General features: G+C 40.2%; 1 protein-coding gene across 1 annotated transcript; it reads right to left on the reverse strand.

Moving 5' to 3' along the window:
- Positions 1-2,612: 2,612 nt before the first annotated feature.
- LOC139447217 (uncharacterized) lies at positions 2,613-14,419 on the reverse strand. The gene is made up of 7 exons (XM_071228442.1): positions 14,368-14,419; positions 10,981-12,026; positions 10,702-10,760; positions 10,436-10,540; positions 10,188-10,234; positions 9,933-10,027; positions 2,613-3,752 (listed from the first exon to the last, which is right to left on the reverse strand). Exons 2-7 carry the CDS (start codon positions 12,023-12,025, stop codon positions 3,097-3,099), a joined length of 2,007 nt encoding a protein of 668 aa, XP_071084543.1. The 5' UTR covers position 12,026; positions 14,368-14,419; the 3' UTR covers positions 2,613-3,096.
- Positions 14,420-22,263: the final 7,844 nt, after the last annotated feature.

Below are 22,263 nucleotides of genomic sequence, written 5' to 3' on the forward strand. Positions count from 1 at the left end.
ATCATAAGAAATCTCTACCAAAATGTAGTGTGTTCAGAATCAGAATCAGAATCAGTTTATTCTAAAAAAACACTAAAGGTGGTCAAAGAGCACATTACAATAAATAATTATGTATATGTACAAATTGCAGACAAGATGGCAGTTAATAACAACATGTGATTACCTAGCATTTTTATATACGAATGGACATTTTTACAATAAATCTCGATACATTCTTTAGATCCTGTGTGTTTGTTGTTGATAAGAGTTTTACAAATTTTATAATATTTGGCCATTCAGTACAATATGATGATAAAAAGGGTTTTTTTTAAAAAAAGAAGAAAGTTCTAAAGAATGGGGTACCAAAGCTGCCACGTCAGACAGAGACAGGGACGCTTCAACATGTGCGTCTAGTTCGGAAGGGGAACTCGACGACGTTACGTCAGACAGCTTAAACGACGCAACTACATGTACGTCTAGTTCGGAAGGGGAATCCGACGACGTTACGTCAGACAGCTTAAACGACGCAACTACATGTACGTCTAGTTCGATAGGGGAATCAAAGGACGTTACGTCAGACGGCGATATCCAGACCATATCCATGACAACCCAAGCCAAAGCATCCAGTGGGATAAAGTCAAAAGCCCTCACCACCAACCTCAAAGACTTCAAAATCACAAAAATACAAGAAGCCATCAACATCAAAAGACTCAAACCGTCGATCAACCGTGACCAAGGTTATTTCATACCCCCGGCATACCATCAACTCATCAAAGAATCAAGGCAGTCATAATCCTGCTGTTTATATTAACACAGTTTCTCTTCCATAAGTCGTGGTTGTCTTCTGTTGTTAACTCGTGGTCTTCTTAGTCGCAGCAGATGCACTTGGGGTGATGTATTCTCCACCTGCTTCCACACGGAGGAACGGGTGGTGTCGTTGTTGGTGTTGTGTTGGTGTTGTTGGTGGTCGTGTCGGTGGTGTTTGTTGCTGGGGTTGGTGTTGATGTTAATGTTGTTTGTGGTGTTGGTGTTGATGTTGCTGTTGTTATGTATTGGTGTAGTTGGTGGTGTTAGTGGTCGTGCGTGTTGTTGGTGGTCGTGTCGGTGATGTTGTTGCTGGGGTTGTTATGTATTGGTGTAGTTGGTGGTGTTAGTGGTCGTGCGTGTTGTTGGTGGTCGTGTCGGTGGTGTTGTTGCTGGGGTTGTTGATGTTGTTGTTGATGTTGTTGTTTGTGTTGTTGGTGTTGATCTTGCTCTTGTTGGTATTGCTGTTGTTGGTGGAGTAGGTGGTTGTGCGTTTTGTTGGTGGTCGTGTTGGTGGTCGTGTTGTTGGTGGTGATGGTGTTTGTGGCAGCATATGCATAAGGTATATACTATGTTTCACATTATGTTACTAAATATGAAACAGCTTATGAGTTATTTCAACCTTCATCTCCACATGAAACTAGCTTGTTGCCTTGAAATCGTATTCGGAAACTGTACACATATTCAACAAATGTTATTGAGGAACATTCCGAAATAATATTACAAAATCAGGTTATAATGGTTAAAGTTTTCACATCGATTGTCCACTTGCATGGGGACAATGTGTAAAGTCCATTTCTGGTGTTCCCCGGCATATTGCTACAAACTGTGTCATCACACGCCCATGCATTTTTTTGTTTGTTTGTTGTTTAACGACACATTCGAGTTATATGACAGCGATCTATAAATATTCAAATCTTGACCAAGCGATTCAGTGATTGACATCATGAGCATCGATCTACGCAATTGGGATACGATGACAAGCATAATAGCTAGAATGGGGAGAATAATCGTTAAACTACCCGCGTTTTATCAAAAATGAGTGGACCATTGTAACTTGATAATGCCCTCATATTGCTTGACTCCCGTTGTTAGGGAGTCAGCTTTGACGTCATCTGATTTGTTCTTCAGTGGCATTCGTTGTTTGTTGATTGCAGTAAATATTTCAAAACCGATATTGATGTTTATATTTATATGAAAACAAATTCTATCTATTTTAGCTATAATAACGTTAACGCTATTTTTGCTGGTAATAATCATTCGCAGAAGCCCTCCATCTTTTAAACTGCCCTCCGTCCGGCAAATCAGCAAGTTTTAAGTAAAATATTATTTTCAAAACAATAGCTTATCGCAATGTTACTTACTTTATTTTGTTTGATAAACATCTAAAGAAATCCCACTGCTATCCCCTGTCAGCATGCAAAACGAGGCGACAGCATCCATCGATTGGTCAGGTTCAGCGACTTGCCTGATTGTGTGTCGTACCATGTACAATGATAGATTTACGTCACCCATGAAGATCAAAGTCAGAATAGGTCTTCAGCAACACATGCAAGTTGTGAGAGGCGACTATGCTTGTAAGAGGGGACAAATAGAATTGGATGGTGAGGCTCGCTGACTTGGTTGATGCATGCCATCGTATCACAATTGTGAAGATGGATGCTCTTGACGCCAATCACTGAATTGTCTGGTCCAGACTCGATTAGTTAACGACCATCATCATATAGCTGGAATATTGTTGAGTGCGGCCTTAAACAACGAACAAACAAATAAACAAACAAACAAAAACGTTTTACCTTTTATCTAAATGTTACATACATTTACACATATCACATCAAGATTACAGGTTCAGGGGGTTATAGTTGATAGGTGTAGGAGTTCATAAGTTAAACTTCTGGTTTTGTGTTGTGTACACATTATACTGTTTACTGTGTGATATTTGTACACAGGAAGGTGAACACCTTTCACAGAGAAGACATGTTCAAGTCATGTAGGTCGTTCTGAGCAGTAAGTATCTGCTACAAATTCTGTGTGTTCATATCACGATCATTGTCACCATCCCGACAGTGCTTTGACAATCATTGTGATCATCACGACAGTGCCTTGACAATCATTGTCACCATCACGACAGCCCTTGTCAATCATTGTCACCATCACAACGACGACTTAACAATCATTGTCACCATCACGACAACGCCTTGTCAATCATTGTCACCATCACGACGGCGACTTAACAATCATTGTCACCATCACGACAACGCCTTGACAATCATTGTCACTATCACGACAGCGTCTTGACAATCATTGTCACCATCACGACAGCGCCCCAACAATCATTGCTTTCTTCTCCTCTGTCATGTTGATGTCGCTGCCCACTGCAAGTGTCATGCTGACATTACCCAGTGAGGGCATATACACCCCGAACATCGGCCACAGTGGCTGACTAGAGTCTACATTGTCTAACTTCGATATCACTTTGTTCTCCTTCACATCAATGAAGACAATCTTCTTCCTGGCGTCATCATAGACAACACCATAATGTAGTGTGTGTGATGCCCCTGCTGTGTTGGGGAGAGTGTCAGGCAGACACAGCACATACTTCCCCTCCTTCCATGTCCTTCTGCATATCCCGCCGTGTGTAGGACAGCGGACGACCTGCATGCAGCAGGAGCTGGGTTGTCTACCTATATGATGAGACACGTCCCTCTGCTCCTCCCTGCACACACCCACCTCCAGGATGAGGTTGCTCCCTGTGAGTGGTTCCTCCAGACTGACCCTGTTCACCGTCTCCCAGTACTGGGGACAGCCAGCCCGGGGGAGGGGGGCAGTGCTACATGTGCCATGGTACTTCTTCAGTCTCCCCTTCCCTGCAGGTCTGGTGTCCGACTTCCTGTTGACCAGGTCTCCTTCTGTGTTGATGTGGACGTAGTCGAGATTGACTCTGTCTTTGTCATACTTCAGATGTATACCTACAACATATGAATGTAGTTTACAAGTGAATAACACATGAGACAAACTGGGTTATTAAAGTTGTACACAAATATCTAATTGCAAGGAATGCACAGCTAAGTACAATGTACTGACATACAAATGATGTAATATAATCACAGTGCAGTAGTATGTGCATCAGACCTACTGTGTACTACGTTTTGGTGGATGTATACTGTAATCTATTAACCCGAATGTAAAATCAGTTAGTAACAGGTCTGGTGTAAGAGGTTCGTCACTGAAATATTTGCAGTGGAGATTCTGAAATACTAAAACAAAAGGATACACATCGCGCAATAATCACGCAGAGCGCGTATACTCGCGATCACAGTTGTTCACTGTCGTTTAACAGAAACACGAGTGAACGCGGTATAATGAGGAAGAAGCTTAAAATGAGGATGTTTAGATCACAGTGTCACGTGACCTGGTGACGTCATCCGGTAGTTGGTGGAGTATGGTGCAGCGCGTTGGAGGACGCACAGGGGGCTAGGGGGCTAGGGGGCTGGGGGGCTTGGCGATGGGACACGTGAGATGGGCAGGATTATCAGAACAGGACACAAACAGTCAATAACACAATAAACAATAAGCGACATTAAATGTAGTGAACAAGTCATGTTTGAAATATTTCTGGAACATTCTGCTGTTTTATTATTTGGAGTATGTTATAGTGTTCTTCTGTAAACGAAAAAATGTTGAGACTAAACAGCAATTAAATTAATTGTAGATATACAAATATATCTTGAAATGTCCTCGCCCTTTGCTGTCAGAATAAACTTCGTGCGGCACGTGCGAAATAGACCAGCCGCCCGCCCAGAACGTGCAAATCATGTCGACACCGCTCCAGCCGAGGCGCGTGCTGTTTGATTGATCTCAGTTTCAAAAGCAGATGCCAGCTGATGAACAATTGTTGCCAAACTCTTTCGAGTCATTTCTGAAAATTGGCATCGAAAACATAACGACAAACATTTGGTTTTGTGAAATTAAGATCAAATGCGCTCATGTCATTGCGTGGACAAAACATAGGTTGATTTCTATTATACCACAGAGTAGGAATTACGAGTGGATAGAGAACTTTCTCATCAACTAACTGTGAACACGCATGTTACCCTGAAAATTGAAGAGTGACCAGCTGTCGACGAAGACCAATTATTGCTTAGTCCTCGCTAGTCCTCGTGATCGCATCTCGTTTTACCTTTGCTCGGTTTCATTAGAAAAGGGAAATATTTATCTACAAATGATAAACAAAAAAATACTCTTGTGAATAAATATTAAAAAACAAATCATATGATGACCTTGCACAAATACAACTTTAGAAGAGACACGCGGGTGGTGTCACGTGACTAAGTGACGCGGAAACAAAATCCAACAAAATGATGATGCACTTTCAGTTCGGTCATAGCTTACTTTCTGTCTGTCATTTCTTCCCCCAATAACAATTCTAAAGCTATTTGAGCTATTTTCAAAATGTGAATAACCCTGTATATATCGCGAAATCCGTAGTACATATATAGTGTGTAAATCCCATTGGTCTACGTCAGTTTGCAGACGACAAATTGATAAAAGCATTTCTTATTAATTGTAACAAATATAAAAACAGCTTGCGATACCAGAGAAAATAAAAAATGTAATTTGTAAAAGTGAAGTGGTGTGCTTTATCACGCGGCACGTGCTATTTAGATGATGGCGATAACTGGTACAGTTTGTCGACGGAAAATTTCTTTTTCCACTGTTTTGATTCCCTGTTGTCGCGTTATAACAGGAAGCTAATGATTTTTTTCTACGCACAGAAATACGTGCATTTGTCCATTTGCAAAGTTTTTTGCACAGTAAACTTTTAACGTGGGATATTTCAGAAATAACATGAACAATGGCGATACCTGTTCGTTAACAAGTAGGGATAAGTTTATTATTATTAAATAGTTAATGTTTTCAAAACCCCAATTAGCAAAATATAACCTGTAAATACAAATCAATAACGCTGTTTACTAGAGTTTCACGATGCAGGTTATGAAAAATGAAAAAGTTATATTTAAAGCAGTGAGATAGTATTTTCAGTGAGAAATGACAGAAAGGTTTAAATAAAAGCGACCTAACTCTTTCCATGACATAACAAATAACATTTGTATGATTGTACGCAATGTTGAAACTGAATGACTGTCAGGATTAGAAAATCAACAGATGTATGTCCCTCAAATAATTGACTGGTGGCAGCGATGGAATAGAGAGTTCCGCGAACGGGCTATCGCTGCGAGGAGCTTGCAGCCGTGAGTTCTGATCTCTCCCCTATAACGCATAATGCAGGGACGTGTACGCCGACGTCAACGGCTACCGTCTACGTAAGCAGAATTGGATTTTTCCACTGACAGAAATACACACATTTGCCCATTTTCAAAGTTTATTGCACAGTTAACTTTGAACGTGGGATATTTCAGAAATAACATGAAACATGGCGATAACTGTTTGGTGACAAGTAGGGATAATTTTATTGATTATTATGAAATAGGAAATGTTTTTAAATAATTTTTGTCAATGGAAGCAAACCCTAATTAGCAAAATATAACCTGTAAATACAAGTCAATAACGCTATTTACTAGAGCTTCGCGTGCTTAAGGTCCGGGGTTCAATCCCCGGCCGCGTCATACGAAAAGACGTTAAAAGATGATACTTGTTGTTACCCTGTCTGAGGCTGGACATTAAGGGGCTAAAACAAGGACCGGTCGGCTCGGAGTCAGTATACTGTGTCTGAGTGGGGTATTCATGTTAAACTACCACATGGTATCTCAGTGAGCAAGCATATAAATCGGCATCAGTCCGGACTATTACAAGCAGCCACACACAAGTGCAATAATCATGGACGCGACGTTAAACCCAATTTCACCTCACCTCACCCAAGACCTATGTCATATTTTACTCATCAGCACTAAGTGCATTTTGTATTTTGAATAATGCATCATTGATGGTGTGATATTTCAATATCATTTGCTTCAGTTTTCTATGATTGTAACTATACCTATAGCCACGGTCTATGCTCTCGAAAACTACATGATGATGAGAAATGTTACGATCGGTCGTCAGAAGAAAACCGCGATTAGCTGTGCAGAGTTGCGTCCATTGGACACGCCAGAAATATGGATGCCAGAGATGGAACAGTTTTTTGAACCAAAACCTAACGCCCCAACACACCCGAATCATCTCACGTGGGTCACCTCCGTGCACTGGCTAGGGGGTCATTCTTGATTTTGTCAAAATCGCTGCGAGCTCTGTACTGATATGGGGCAGGATCACTATGACTGCCAGAACGCCACTGCATATTGTCCATACATGTAAGACGGTCACTGGACAGTACTACCGAGATAGCATGCTAGCGGCGATAGTAGTTCCGTTTTCGCTGCATGCTAGTCCACGTTTTGCCTTTCAAGACGAAAAAGTATCGTTCATGACTACCTCCAACAGCAAAACATCACAATATTGCAATGAGCAGCCATGAGTTCTGATCTCTCCCCTATAACGCATAATCCGGGGACGTGTACGCCGACGCCAACGGCTGCCGTTAGCCGAATTGGGCCAGCCGCTGCAACATTAATTGACAACAATCCCGCAAATTGTCATTGGGAGATTGATTCGGACCTTGTCGAGCAAACGACAGCTTGACCAGTTGTTGGGAATAACTCATTATTGATCAAGTCATCTCAAACGTTTATGTTTTTCACCACACACGCATGTCGCCTTCCACGATTGTTTGTACCCTTGCAATGTACCGCCAACATGTTCTGTTGATAAGTATGTTACACCTAGTCCTTCCTATGTCGCATCCATTCATTCAAATCACTCGATACTTCTTGGTATTGTTTTGTAGTAATGCTATATGCAATATTTCAAACTCTATTTCGCCATAAAAATAAATTAACTCCTGTAAATGGTCCGTTTCGCAAGTCGCCGTCTATAATGTTCAAACGAAAGAAGTAATGATAAAAGAGTTGAGATGTCGGCAGGTTAGGAGGCGGATGCAAGAACAATGACAAGACATACATGCAGAAGTTCCAGTGTCTTAAATCTTAATGTGTGAACCTTGATATCCACGTATTGGGGGACTAGGGTCACAAACAGTGTATAAATAATGTTCAACGTGTTGCAATAGCAGTTTCATTACACTGGAACGATAATCTGCTTAACACATCACAACACACATTTGTTTTCACACGTGAGCGACACACAGGTTATTTAGAACCAAGTCTGTGAGACTATATTGTCACGTCTCAGTAACACGGTGACTTTATCGGCACGAGAATATTGATGTACTTGAAATTATTCACACACGCACATCACCATACACAACGGTGTCAATGGTAACAACATGACCAATTTAGCGGTTAAACAGTCCACTGTACCTGCCTGTACATGATACTCACGATTAACACTGACAACTTCATACTGGCTCGGTTTTTATTATTGTGAGGTTTATGTTAAAATGTTTCAGATATTACATCTTAGAAGTAGAACGAACTTCGCAGATATTGAACGATATACAGAACATCCCGAAGGTGCATCAAACGTGTAAAAATGTCAACCTGGCAGTGATTGCATCGTCTTTCTTCCCTTCAAGGTCCCCATTACGTCGTCTGAGATGGCGGTCGGGTGGCCAGGGTGCTCGCAGTTTGTGTGTCCCCAATCTCCGTGCTCGTGATTATGCTTTCAGTCTTTATTTTTCTGCTCATTTCCTCGATAAGTTACAGCTGCAGTGAGAAACACTGTTGGAACTGTCACCACCCATCCCTCCCCCACCCCCCCTCACTTCTTTCCTCACTCATTTCTTCACAGCGGGTGCTCAGGCTCGCTGACATAGATGATGCATGCCATCTTATCCCGATTGCGTGGTGGATCGATGCTCATAATGTCTATAACTGGATTGTCTGATCCAGACTCGATCTCGAATATTTACAGACCGCTGTCATGTTGCTTGAATATTTCAGTCGGTATTTTCCTGCTCATTTCCTCGATAAATTATAGCTGCAGTTGGAAACACTGTTGGAAACCACTGAAACCAGTGTCACCCGCCCCTCCACTGGGGGCGTGCCAGAATTGGGTGATATTTGGTTTGATTTCAAAATTAACCCAGAATATCATTTGTCAGCTCATGGGTTCTTCATCAGTAGGTTGAAGGTCTAAGACCTGCATTACTTCAGGGTTTTCACCTATGTTAAGCTGCTACCAAATCGTGTAACAGAATTGATTTTTAAAGTGGCGTTAATCACAATACACTCACTCAACCCTCTGGCTAATATTTTTCGTGATACCATAGGCGGGGGGAATGTCTACTTATGGCAACTGTCATTGGTTCACTTTAAGGTAAACATTTTCAAGACGATGATATGGTGGGTAAGATTTGTTATGGCGACCTTTGTCTGCATGAACAAAGGCGAATTACCCTGTAGCCATAAAATATATATGTCTATTATCTTAATTGCAATTACTTAAAATATGCAAATCTCAATTGTATTGTACGTTGACTGTCAGACATCCTGAACGAGCTGTGCAACTTTGTCACTCATTATTTACTGTTGTTTATATTGTTGACTTAATCCGTGTCTGTTGACCATGGATATGAAATATTTGGACTTGTGACAAAGAAATATAGCAATGCACCCCCAGCCTAGCTAGGGGTAGGTTAGGCGATCCGTGGCACCAACAGAATTTGCTGCCCTGGCACCTAGTGCTTCTTGTATATACATAAATCTACCTGTCTAAAGCAATGTGTATATACTGCAAGCCTTCGACTCCATGTTGTCACTTCCTACAGAGAACCGTACACCGACCCCGTGCATATACGAGTATACAAATAATCATTTATAAAACAACGTCACACCAAAGCGTTGTGAATTAATCATGTAGCAACATTAAGCTGTAATGACTGATGTTGTACATACATGTAGTTACCAACGTGTCCTGTAAGTAATTAAAATGGGCCAGATAAACAAGCCAATGACACACAAAGACTGCCAGCGCCTGACCTTCATTAGCCTCAGCATCATCCAATTAGCTACTCTATGCCCCTCAATCGTAGTTGGTGACTAAATGTTCCATACGTGTTGGCTTTTTATAATACTTGAACACGATGGACATCAAAACTTATATCGATGGAGATACATGATAAATGTACTCACACTTCAGCACCATTGATCTGTCTACAACTTCTGACTTCAACAGATGAACACCACATTCTCTTGCCACACCTGTAACATCAATATATACATCACCATAATGTGTGATGAGACAGGGCGATTTCGTGTGTGGGTTTTACTCTGTTTACCACTCACGGACATGGAGATGCATGTTTAGTTATCAAATGTATCTGAGATAATGTGATTAAGGGAGGTTTAAAGACGAAGTTTGATACAAATTTACCAAATAAGACATCCATGGTGTTTGAGGCGCTCTTCTCTGTGGTTTCCTTCTCCTCAATGCGCTGAAAATATAGCATATGTATTATCTAACAAAGCACGTGTCTGTCATGGGATCTCATGGGTCAAGGATTTCCAAGACATGTAATCATTAACGGTTGCAATCAATATCAAGATTTCAAGACACTCTCACACAACATATTTGAATAAAATGATAGACGCTGACACGTCTAAAGGTGTGTACATGTTAGGTAATAAAAACAAACCGATTTCAAGCTTCTGATTTCGACATTGAGCTTGTCTGTAAGTGTTTTGAGGGTTTCAATATGTTTCTCATCTGAAGCAATTTTCGTCTTCAGCTCTGTCAGGTCCTGCGAAAATACAAGCGTTAAATGGTCTGATGCACTTTCTCTCAATATGACAAAACATAGTTATGACGATTGAGGCAAATTTGCTTTGGATCTACCTGTAGTTGGTCAGTTTGTTGGTCAGTGTGTACGCAAGATTTCCTGATTTTCCTAATTGTACTCACCATTTTGTGTTTCATTTCCAAGTCTGCCATAAAGTCATCCTCAGTTTGAGTATCCTTGTCTGAAACAACAGACGAATTACTCCTTACGATTAACACCGGGAACATGCTATGTGCAGTCTACGAACATTAAATCTTCAGAAACAAAGCATGAGTCTTAGATAGAGAAACACATGAAGAAAACAGAGGGGCTGCAAACGAAATAGATCGTCACAAGAACTTGCAAAAAACTGTACGCATACAAAGAATGAATAAATCTACAATGATGTTCAATGTGTATACCTTTTACTGATTCCTCATCCACTTCCCTTGGCAAAATGGCACCAAACACTGATATGGTTGATTTCAGTGTTGACAAGCTGTTGGTGTTGAAGACAGCTGTAGGTACGACATGTGTTTGAGGGGCAGCAGTTTCTAGGTAGGTCCGAGTTAGGTCTCCTACATAACTCTCCAGTTCCACGATGTCTGACTTAGAGGCATAGAGGAAGACTTTGGCGATGTAGTCTAAAGCCCCAGTGCATGTCTTCCATTCTTCTTCACAGGTGGTGAGTTGAGCATGTAGAGTTGCCTTGGTCTCCTTCGTCTGACTTTCAAGATCGATCAGAAGTTCCTTCTCTCTTTGGTCAAGTTGTGATCTCAGAGATTGGAATGTGTGGCCAATACTTTTTTTCAAAATAGTGTGTGTTTTGTCTGTGAATTTGCTTCCAAGGCTTTGCATATGTGATTGCTGGCGAGCCTGTAACTTTGAGAGCTCATTCTTATGATGGTCCAGCTGTTTTGTTACAATATCAGCAACCACATCCAGGTCCACAACTTCATGGTCTGCGTGGTCTTCAATCCTACATCTCGCACAGATTAACTTCTTGCAGCTTTTATCAAACAGATAAAGGGGGTGGTGTTTATGGATACTGCAATATGATGGAATATTTGAGACAGTCGGTCCCATGTCACCAAAGTTTTGAAGTACATGGTTCTTGGTAAGTTTGAAGCTGCTGTGCATGTTCTGGCAGTATTCACAGAGGAACTCTTCACAATCCTGACACCAGCACACAGCCTGGTTCCCGTCATCTTCATTTGTACAGAGAAGCTCTGTGGGGCGATGTTTGACTGTCAGGTGGAATATCTCCTCCTGTCTTACTGCATCCTTCTGGAGACGAGTGTCTGTGAGGTTGACCCCCCTCTGACATGTAGAGCATGATATCACTCCACCAGCTGCAGATGTCACACACGTCTCACACACAGCGTGTAGACAGGGCAGTAAGTAGGGGGCTGGACCTTTCAGGGTAAACTGCTGCTGACAGAGAGAACACTTCGGGAAGGTGTCCATTCTGAAAGACAGAAAACTTAAATGAGCGCGAAATGTTTTCAGGAAACGAAGCGACACGTATCAAACTATTGTGCACGTATCTTAGGCGGCACATTACAATATGATATACAACAACATGTACGCATGCACATATTCACCAAATGCGTTACAATACCAACGTTACTCACTGTCAACCTGTGAAAAGCAATGCGACTAGCGCTCAATAAGCAGGTAACTAAATTAAGTTTGAAAAGGTTGAATGCCTCAAATTTAACGACGTTGCATACAATGTACACATGTGCACATATGTAGACAAGGATTGCTCAATATATATAACACATGTACATGCATATATATGCATAGCATTCCTGTGTTTTACTAATCATAAGTATGCCAAAATAAACAAGCGATCTAACCTTCAGATTCTGGTCTTGCTGCAACTTGGTATGTTTGGACTGAAGGTGCAACAATGTGCAGGTAGTCTGTTGTATCAACATGAGAGACAACACAAGACAAAGAAATAAGAAAGACCATTACACAACACTACAATACAACCTGTCAGCCGTATGCCCCTGATGGACATGACACATGGCTACATATACATACAGGGTAATGCTAATGTGTGATACTATCTGAGGTAAAACAACAAACAAAACTACACAGCATATATCCTTGTGTTATGGGATTATGTTAATGACGCTAGGTAATAATGATTGCCTGCACTTTGAGGCGTCTTCAACATACATATTTCAAATTATTGAATCATGATAGTAATTTGATAGCATTGCAATTTTTACAACATTTGAACTATTTGGATAGATAAGGAAATAGATAACACGTAATGAATTATGTGATTTACGTTCAAACATGAAATGGAGTTCAACCTCAATGTATCTGCTGTCACACAGTTTACCGATTCCACTTAATCGAACAAAGTCTTGCTTTTGTTATTACACCGCAAAGGTAAAGCATATAGTTGAAGAATACTAGTTGAACATGACAATGCTATTACACATGGTGGCCAGGTCTGTCTTCCTGCCACGTCTATTTTTTTCATCAGTTAATAACATTGCTTCGGATAACGATCCTCAGGTCTAGATTATTTACAGACCGCCGTCATATAGCTGGAAAAGTGCTCAGTGCGGCGTTAAACAACAAACAAACCAACCACCAACTCTCACTTTATATGACACATGGTTCCATCATTGACACAACTACTCGGATAAAACTGTCCTATCTTTTGAAATAGAATACAAAGGCATGACAAGGTAGCCAAATCTGATCTTCCTCTTTGTCGTGAGTGGGTTCTTTTAAACATTTAAGTTGTATCAAGGTGCATCAGATCCATCACTTTGATCAACTCAAGGAACATGGGTTTGGTGCTAAAAGCCCAGTGATAATAATCATAATAATTCATGATAAGGCAGGACAAAAGGCAAGACATAAGTCACTTTATAAGCTAGGACAAGATGTAAGGGAAACGTTGCATTACTAGCTAAGAAAATATACTGGTATAAGGGAAAAGTAACTTCACCAGCTAAGGCAATGTACGCACTGAGACAAGTTATAAAGGAAGAGTAGGTTTTTGTAACATTGATATGGGCTGAGCCTCAGTCACATGTTGATCACATGAACATGAATATCATGTTAACAAATCATTTGTCAAAATCTGGATTAGAAAACATAATAGGGGTATCATGTTATGGCTATGGTATTTACCTCTGCACTGTTAATTGTGGTGCCTTTGACAGCCGAGCCATTAATTTGTTTGGATCAAATAAAAGTATAACAGCCACAAGCATCAAATGGTATATACAATTCCACCATGATACTGAAAAATACTTGACTTTTTTATTTGTCCATTTGACACCTCAAAATCAAAATACCTTTCCGCACAAAGACCTGGCGTATGAAAAGAGTGTTACATCAACAGCCTACAGCCCTTGTTGGCAGGTATCGCTATCAGGCTGCAATATTGCTGCTTTTATGTTAACATGATGCCAACAGTGATATGATGTGTCTCCTTTATTATCGGACGTCACCAAACATTATGTCAGGAATGTTGTTCGTACGGTAATCAAAAGTTATCGTTGCATTACTCCAGCATGTGCTTCGTATTGAATAATATCAACTCGCATATTTTGAAAAATTATAATCGGGTATCCAATCGGAACAACCATGCACACCAAAATAGCGTTCCAATATCTACAGGATCATGTGGGTTGTTTTGCGTCGATGCTCGAGTAACAACATTATGACTTTAAATCGTTTTTTAATGTAGCAGCGCAAAGTTTCTTAATTTGAACAGTAAACTTTAGAACTGTTATTCATTCACGAAACATGTAAGGGATTTTCCCACTCACCTTCAGTGGCGTAGTACCCTGATGATCATCAGTAATAGATGTGCGTTGCTGCACACTCTGGAGTGTGGGACATATCTCACAACCGTGAACAGTAACAAGGCTTTAAACAAGAGCAACCTTTGACTCGCCAATGGATAACCTGTAAGGTTATCAGCTCTGACTACACCAAAGTGGATGTCATGTATGAGCCAGATCGAAGCAACCAATATCAGTTAGTGAACATTAGAAATAATTACCCCTTCCCAATCCAATTTTAGTCAGCGGAGTATTATAACACACAGTTATATTATATCCTATTAATCCTATATCAATAGTTACGATTACAGATTATTATTTTTTGCTCCATGAAATAAGGTATATCTTGCAAACAGTGATTCAAATGGAATGGAAAGTTACTCCTGTGAACCCTGCACCTCAGTTTGAAACGGTAATTAAACACCACCCGGATCATTCAGTTTCGTTCTTTTAGACCTTGCCTCTCCGTTCTAATACTTGGTATTATATATTATTGAGAGGTAAATTGTCCGCGGAAGTGTTATAACCACGTAAATGGTTATGCAACAGCACGATTCATGTGCAGTAGGTGATGGTGTACATGTATATGATAGCAACAACACATCTTTCATGATACAGTCATTTTAGTTCTTCAGGTATTGCCTGTGCTGAGGACCCGTCAAGATCCGGGATAGAATAGGTCTTCAGCAATCCTTACTTGCCGTAACTTTAAACAACAAACAAGCAAGCAGGCAAGCGGGTGCTGGGATCACACATAATACACGTACATGCATATCTATTAGAAAACGCTAACTGTGGCGAGTCAGCACGTGAGTGAAGATGATAACAGTTTAGGTCAAACTGACATTACTTTGGAGACAGATAATATGGCGAAAGGCAGATATAGTCATCCCAATCACACTATGACACATGTCCTCATTTGCTTTCCGTGTACAATATCACATGTTCAAATTTGTGTCATTTGAATATCAGGGAGCTGGTATTGTATGAAGATTTGTTTTCTATTGAAAACATCATTCCATAGATTAAATAAAATACGGGTTGATGCAAGAATCAGATGTATGGACCATGCTGTGCCCATGCCTATCACAGATCAGTGTGAAGCTGGTGAACAATCTACCAGATGGTGCAACCAGAATTGATATTTGGCGACAGAGACACGTAGGAAACCTGATGTCTCAGTATGCATTGTATGCATAACTGTCCATGTTGGCAGGCATGCTTGGAGCAAAGAATCACAACAATATGATCTGAGCACCTCGTCTGATCAATGTATGTGGAACGATGTGCTGTCTGTACGCATGTTGAATATCAAACAGTAGGTTGGTATAAGCAATACTCAGAGCTCAATCAAGGGTCAACTCGCGACACGTGGTCAAAGTTTGATCTATTTGATAAAACGGTTCTTGTCATGCTGTTCTGTGCGTTATCAAGATCGACGGAGTTGAATGAAGACTAGCGATTCTCTGCAACAAACATATTGACACCTATTGTCAGTTAATGTTATGGCTCAAGAATGTCTTATTTCGAAGTATTAATAGATAATTGAATTTTATATCATAATTATACTGGTTGTGGGTTACTGATCTAATGTATATCAACTGCAAGTACATGTAGTATAAAAGGGAAAATGTTACACACAAGTGTGTTTTCGAGTCAAGTTTATCTAGTCCAAGGGCTTCAGGCGTAATCACCAATATAGTTCAATGGTAACAGCTATCATCACGTGGACAAGAGATCACGCGCCTGATGTACAGTTTTGTCCAATCATAGGAGGTGTATATGTCACCTTACATTTACGCATGTAATCATGTTAATCTGATAACATGACACGCGAACTATAAGTGATAGCAGTAAATTATCAGCTAAAGTATCATAACCACCTGAAGAATTTACAACACTACAACTTATGTGTTGATGAAAAATAAGTAATGATACACATGTATATAATTTCATACTTTGAAGTTTACACTGTTTCTTGCATGCTGATTGGCTGAAGGGGTAGTCACGTGCTCTTATATTTGGAATTCATACACCTGTGAACGGACAAAAACAATTCACACGATGTGAACAATTTTTTGTGAAATTGATTGTGTGAACTTTTGACGGAACTACTTCCGTCAATATTTATTAAGCTATATTTACTTTGATGCCTTGTTTTAGGAAATGACATGAATCTAGCACCAATGAAAACATTTCGTACCCTACTCAGATGTGGCTGCTGACACAGAGCAAAGGCGATTCCTCCTGATCAATCCCAAACTAAAATCCGATTTACTATCGTATCGGGAAAAAAAATTAAGATTTTGAGAAACCATAAAACATAAAAAGGTAAGGAAAGAAACTTAAAACCCCCAAAACTTGCCTTCCTGTTTTATCGATTGGTCATCGGAGACGAGAAAATATCCATAGACGTAATTAGAAATCTACTATTCCGGTTTCTGAGTTGGCCGACTTTCTCCGTGCATTCTAGGCCGAGAAGCGGCGGCATATGACGAGAAACGGGGCACAGAAATAAAGTTGGCATCAGGTCATACAGTAGGTCCATCTCAGGTGACAAGAAACACCATCTAAGCAAAGTATTACAGTACACGCGATAAATCCCAAACTCCAAATATAACCCACCCTGACGTTGACAATTAAAACAAAACTCGGTTCAATTCCCACCAGTCCAATCCGCATCGTCCGAATTGGTTTGCAAGCTCGGAGGTTCACACAGTTTAACCAGCGCTATTTAATCGCTGACCCATCAATGCAGTAAAAACGATTTCATAGCGTACATTATCGATTCCCTTATGTTATATACTTTTGATATATAATAAATAAATGCATAGTTAGGAAAATAAAGCTTGTATGAAAATAGTGACATCTGAAGATAAAACAGTTAGATTTAATGATGCGTGTTTTACACACAAACGAAGTTTGACAATTTCTCTATTTTTGTTCAGTGAGTTCAGTACCCTTGTTAAAATGAATTGAAACAAATTTATCTCTGGTTTGCCGGCTCAGTTAGAATTTCCCAGGTGGTGATATACAGGAACTAATATATACTACAGCTTTGGAAATATAATGTACTTTTAACCTGTTGAAATACATGTATGTACAAAAAAGGTGATCGGGTACCTAGTGATTACAGTATTCATAGGACATGGGAAGACCCCCATTCCATCCCTCACAAGGACACAGCATATGAAGTTCATTCTCGGATTTCTTTCCGTGATGTTGGTTGAATATTAAAAAGAACTGTATGGTACCACACCCACCCTTTACAAGGTTCGTAACATGGTTATTTTCAAGAAACACTTCTAAAGATCGGTTGCATCTAACATGAATATACATGTATAGTTTTACAAATTGTAATTCTACTATGTTATTTAGTCTATATATTATGTAGAATTGCCAGTGTCACCTAAGTTCGTCATGTAGAAATGTTGGATCTAATAGTTAAGGAAGCAGTAGAAGTTATATCAAGGATCATACTCGTTGTTTCATTAATTAAACTTCCTGTCACCAAATGAGGCAAATGTGTTCCAGATTGAAAACGTCCATTCCATTTCAGACAAATTTGGTTTATATCTATATAATATCTAACTATATAAAGAATTTCTAGATTATGGAATGAATGAACAAGAGACTTGGTAAAAGCATTGACATTAATCAAAGACGCTATATCATCCGGGTATTTACGGGGTAAAAACAATAACAGAGGCAACAACCAGTCCCGGGGAGTTGCTTCAGATCAATGCCCCTTTAAGCTTCAGGTATATCGATGATCTGATATCCTTCAAATGAATGATTTCTTCCACTGATTTACCCACCTGGACTAGAAATTAAGGAGACCAGTGAGGCCACTTCATCTGTTTCATATTCAGATCAATGCATAAAGCTTCAGAGTGACAAAACACTCTCCGCAAGACACAGGATGTCAACGATAGATAGCATTTACATTTCATAACTTTTGAAGTACAATCGAGCATGTTCTTGCTGCCACGACTTCAAAGAGCGTCATACGACTCTTGCTCAGAAGATGTTTGATCAAGGTCATGGGGGGCGGGCGGGTAGCCTAGTGGTTAAAGCGTTTGCTCGTCACGCCGAAGACCCAAGTTCGATTCCCGACATGGGTACAATATGTGAAGCCCGCCGTGTTATTGGTGTCCCCCGCCGTGATATTGCTAGAATATTGCTAAAGGCGGCGTAAATCTCACTCACTCACTCACTCACTCACTCACTCACTCACTCACTCACTCACTCGCTCACTCGCTCACTCACTCACTCACTCTCATGGTTACAATACACAGTAAAACCTTCAAAACCTTTTGTGGAAGACATTTCCAAATTTGACGCATCCGTGACAAAAATGATGCAATTCCATAGTTTGACTTGTTCCGTATGTTCCCGTGTTTTTTTCTTGTGAACAGTTGACTTACCTTTGAATGTGTTTGTGACGGGAGCTATCGGTCGGACAGGATGCGCTCACCTAGTATCATAACTATTTGATAGTGATTCATAAACTCATGCTCATGAATTGGTTGTAAGCGTGCAACCGAGATTTCCTCTGGATATGGAATTATGTTTTTGTCGCTTATATTTATTGGTGTGTATGTCGATTGATAAAGCTACTCATGTACCAGTATATATAGTCGCTATATAAGTGCAATAATCTTGGACGCGACGTTAAACTCCATTTCACCTCACCTCACCAATATATATAAATGGAGACAGAGTTGACTTCAGTTGTTTTTTTCTCAATGTGTCGTTTTGGTAAAGAGGCAACTAACATGCTCAAATGTCGCTGTGAGTGTGTGAGTGAGTATTCAAGTTATTCTCAAATGCTTTCAAAGTGTTGCATTCGTCAGTGTCGCCAGGGTGTCTGTATCGTGAGTTCGAATCTCTGATTATTAGTCTCGGTTTGTCTGCACCTTATACGTGTTTGTGTTTATATCTAACGTGACATACGGCAAGGACCACTGTATTTCAACCTGTGCTGATATAACCGAAATAAACCCGTCTGTAAAATATCGAGTCCGGACCAGACAATCCAGTGATTGACATCATAAGCATCGATCCACGCAATTGGGATACGATGACATGCATCAACCAAGTCAGCCAACCTGATCACCCGATCCCGTTAGCCGCCTCTTACGACAAGCAAAGTCAACTTTTGCGGCAAACATGGGTTGCTGATCTATTTCAACCCAGATCTTCATGGATCAAAACTTGCTGAGTAGATGGTCAGACTGAAACATAACCTAAGCGGTATATTCGTTATATGCTGACGTTGATATTGCATTTAGTGATGAAATACTGTAGGCATCCCAAAATATTATCTTCAAAAGAAGAAACGCGATAAAAAAATTGTTTTGGCAATAAAAGCAAAATTAACGGACCAAGAGGTGCAAAACGAAGTGGTTTAATGTGTTATAGTGTCAGTGACAAATTTCCCGGATCAAAATGATCACAACAAGGACATGCAAACCACTAGTCGGGAAACACGTACGATTCGGAAAAAAACGCACCCAGTACATTAACAAAAAGGGCCATGGAGTTGCACGTACTGCACGTGCAGCAACACTATTAACGGTAGTAAAGTGCAGGGTTTTTGATTGCCAGGCATCTGCGTCAATCGAACAGTGACAGTTAAACAACACGCCAAGATTAACAGAAGTGCAAAGAAACAGCGTCTCTCTCCGAAATCTCGCCTGATCTGATTTTTTCGATAATTTTTCCTATATCTCAGCATACACGCCATTAGTAGAACAAAAATAATCCAAGAGCTCATATCAACACAGCATTCTCGGTTAAATTGTAGTCGTGCCATTTTACGAACGCTTCTCTACGATGCCGAGATACTGTCAACTCCTTAACATTCTGTGATAACCCGAGATTGGATTCCAATGTACTTAATAAGAAATAAGACGAACGTAGCTTGTAGTTCCACATAGTTGTTTACCGCCGAACCTTGATACAACCTGCCGCCATAACTGGCAACGTTATGAACGTTACCTACCATGCACTGCTGAGGTGAGATTGCATTGGGACCATTAATTTACAACGCTGTTTTACATCAGAGGTTATAGCACATTCGGCGTCTTTGGTAAAAGATGGTACTTGTTGTTCCCCTGCCTGGCGCTCGGCAACAAGGCCTGGTCGGCTCAGCGTTTTGTATACTGTGTCTGAGCTGGGTATTCATGTTGAACTGAGGCATGGTATCTCAGTAGGTCAGCAATATAACATCGGCATTAGTCCGGACTAGTACAAGCGCACTTACGCACGCACATGCACGTCGCTATATAAGTGTAAGAATATTAGACGCGAAGTTAAACCCCATTTCACCTCACCACCTCTCGGAAACCTAAGTATTTCATCCACAGTGCGACTTCAAAAAGTAAAATATTTAATTTACGTACAAATTTGTAAACAAATAACAGTATAATGATCAGTAACATAATTCTATTATTACATTTAACTAAAAATGAAAAAAACCAACCCATTTCATAAGAAATCTCTACCAAAATGTAGTATGTTCAGAATCAGAATCAGTTTCTTCTAAAAAACACAAAAGGTGGTACGAGAGCACATTAATATAAATAATTAGAATATGTATAAATAGCAGAGAAGATGGCAGTTAACAACAACATGTGATTACCTAGCATTTTTGATACTAATGGACATTTTTACAATAAATCTCGATACATTCTTTAGATCCTGTGTGTTTGTTTTTGATAAGAGTTTTACAAATTTGGAAGGGGAATCCGACAACGTTACGTCCGACAGCGATAACGACGCAACTACATGTACGTCTAGTTCGGTAGGGGAATCCAAGGACGTTACGTCAGACAGCTTTAACGACGCAACTACGTGTACATCTAGTTCATAGCCCGAGGGGGGTGAAGTTGAATCATCTAGCCACAAGCTAGAACCACCAGGAGCAGTATACCACAGTCCGTGCAGTTGTGGGCAAGCTTACATTGTAGAAACATCTGGGCCCCTCAAAACCCGAACTAAAGAACATCAAAGCTCAGTTTCCAAAGATGAATGAGTGATTTTTTTGATTTTTTTTGTTGTTTAACGACACATTCACCAAAAGTCGAGCTATATGACAGCGGTCTATAAATATTCATATTTGGACCAGACAATTCAGTGATTGACATCATGAGCATCGATCTACGCAATTGGGATACGATGACAAGCATTATAGCTAAAGTGGGGAGAATTATCTTTAAACTACCCGCGTGTTATCAAATATGAGTGGACCAATGTAACTTGATAATGCCCTCATATTGCTTGACTCCCGTTGTTAGGGAGTCAGCTTTGACGTCATCTGATTTGTTCTTCAGTGGTATTCGTTGTTTGTTGATTGCAGTAAATATTTCAAAACCGATACTGATGTTTATATTTATCTGAAAACAAATTCTATCTATTTTAGCTATAATAACGGTAACGCTATTTTTCTGGTAATAATCATTCGCAGACGCCCTCCATCTTTAAAACTGCCCTCCTTCGTCCGGCAAATCAGCAAGTTTTAAGTAATTATTTTCATGGATACGATTGGTCAGGTGCGGCGACTTGCCTGATTGTGTGTCGTACCATGATAGTTTTACCCAACCCATGAAGATCAAATTAGGAATAGGTCTTCAGCAACACATGCTTGCTGTGGGAGGCGACTATGCTTGTAAGAGGAGACTAATTAAACTGGGTGGTCAGGCTCGCTGACTTGGTTGATGCATGCCATCGTATCCCAATTGCGTAGATGGATGCTTTTGACGCCAATCACTGAATTGTCTGGTCCAGACTCGGTTAGTTTACGACCGCCATCATATAGCTGGAATATTGTTGTGTGTGGCGTTAAACAACGAACATACAAATAAATGAACAAACAAA

Source organism: Haliotis cracherodii, unplaced genomic scaffold, assembly GCF_022045235.1.
Source record: "Haliotis cracherodii isolate W230 unplaced genomic scaffold, xgHalCrac1.p SCAF_7, whole genome shotgun sequence".
NCBI classification, from domain to species: domain Eukaryota; kingdom Metazoa; phylum Mollusca; class Gastropoda; order Lepetellida; family Haliotidae; genus Haliotis; species Haliotis cracherodii.

Excerpts from the sequence above, each read along its gene's own strand:
- LOC139447217 (XM_071228442.1), bottom strand. The coding sequence starts at position 12,025 with ATGGACACCTTCCCGAAGTGTTCTCTCTGTCAGCAGCAGTTTACCCTG. Across the intron at positions 10,761-10,980 it reads GGATGAGGAATCAGTAAAAG|ACAAGGATACTCAAACTGAG; the intron begins GTATACACATTG and ends CTGTTGTTTCAG. Across the intron at positions 10,235-10,435 it reads AAATCAGAAGCTTGAAATCG|CGCATTGAGGAGAAGGAAAC; the intron begins GTTTGTTTTTAT and ends CTATATTTTCAG.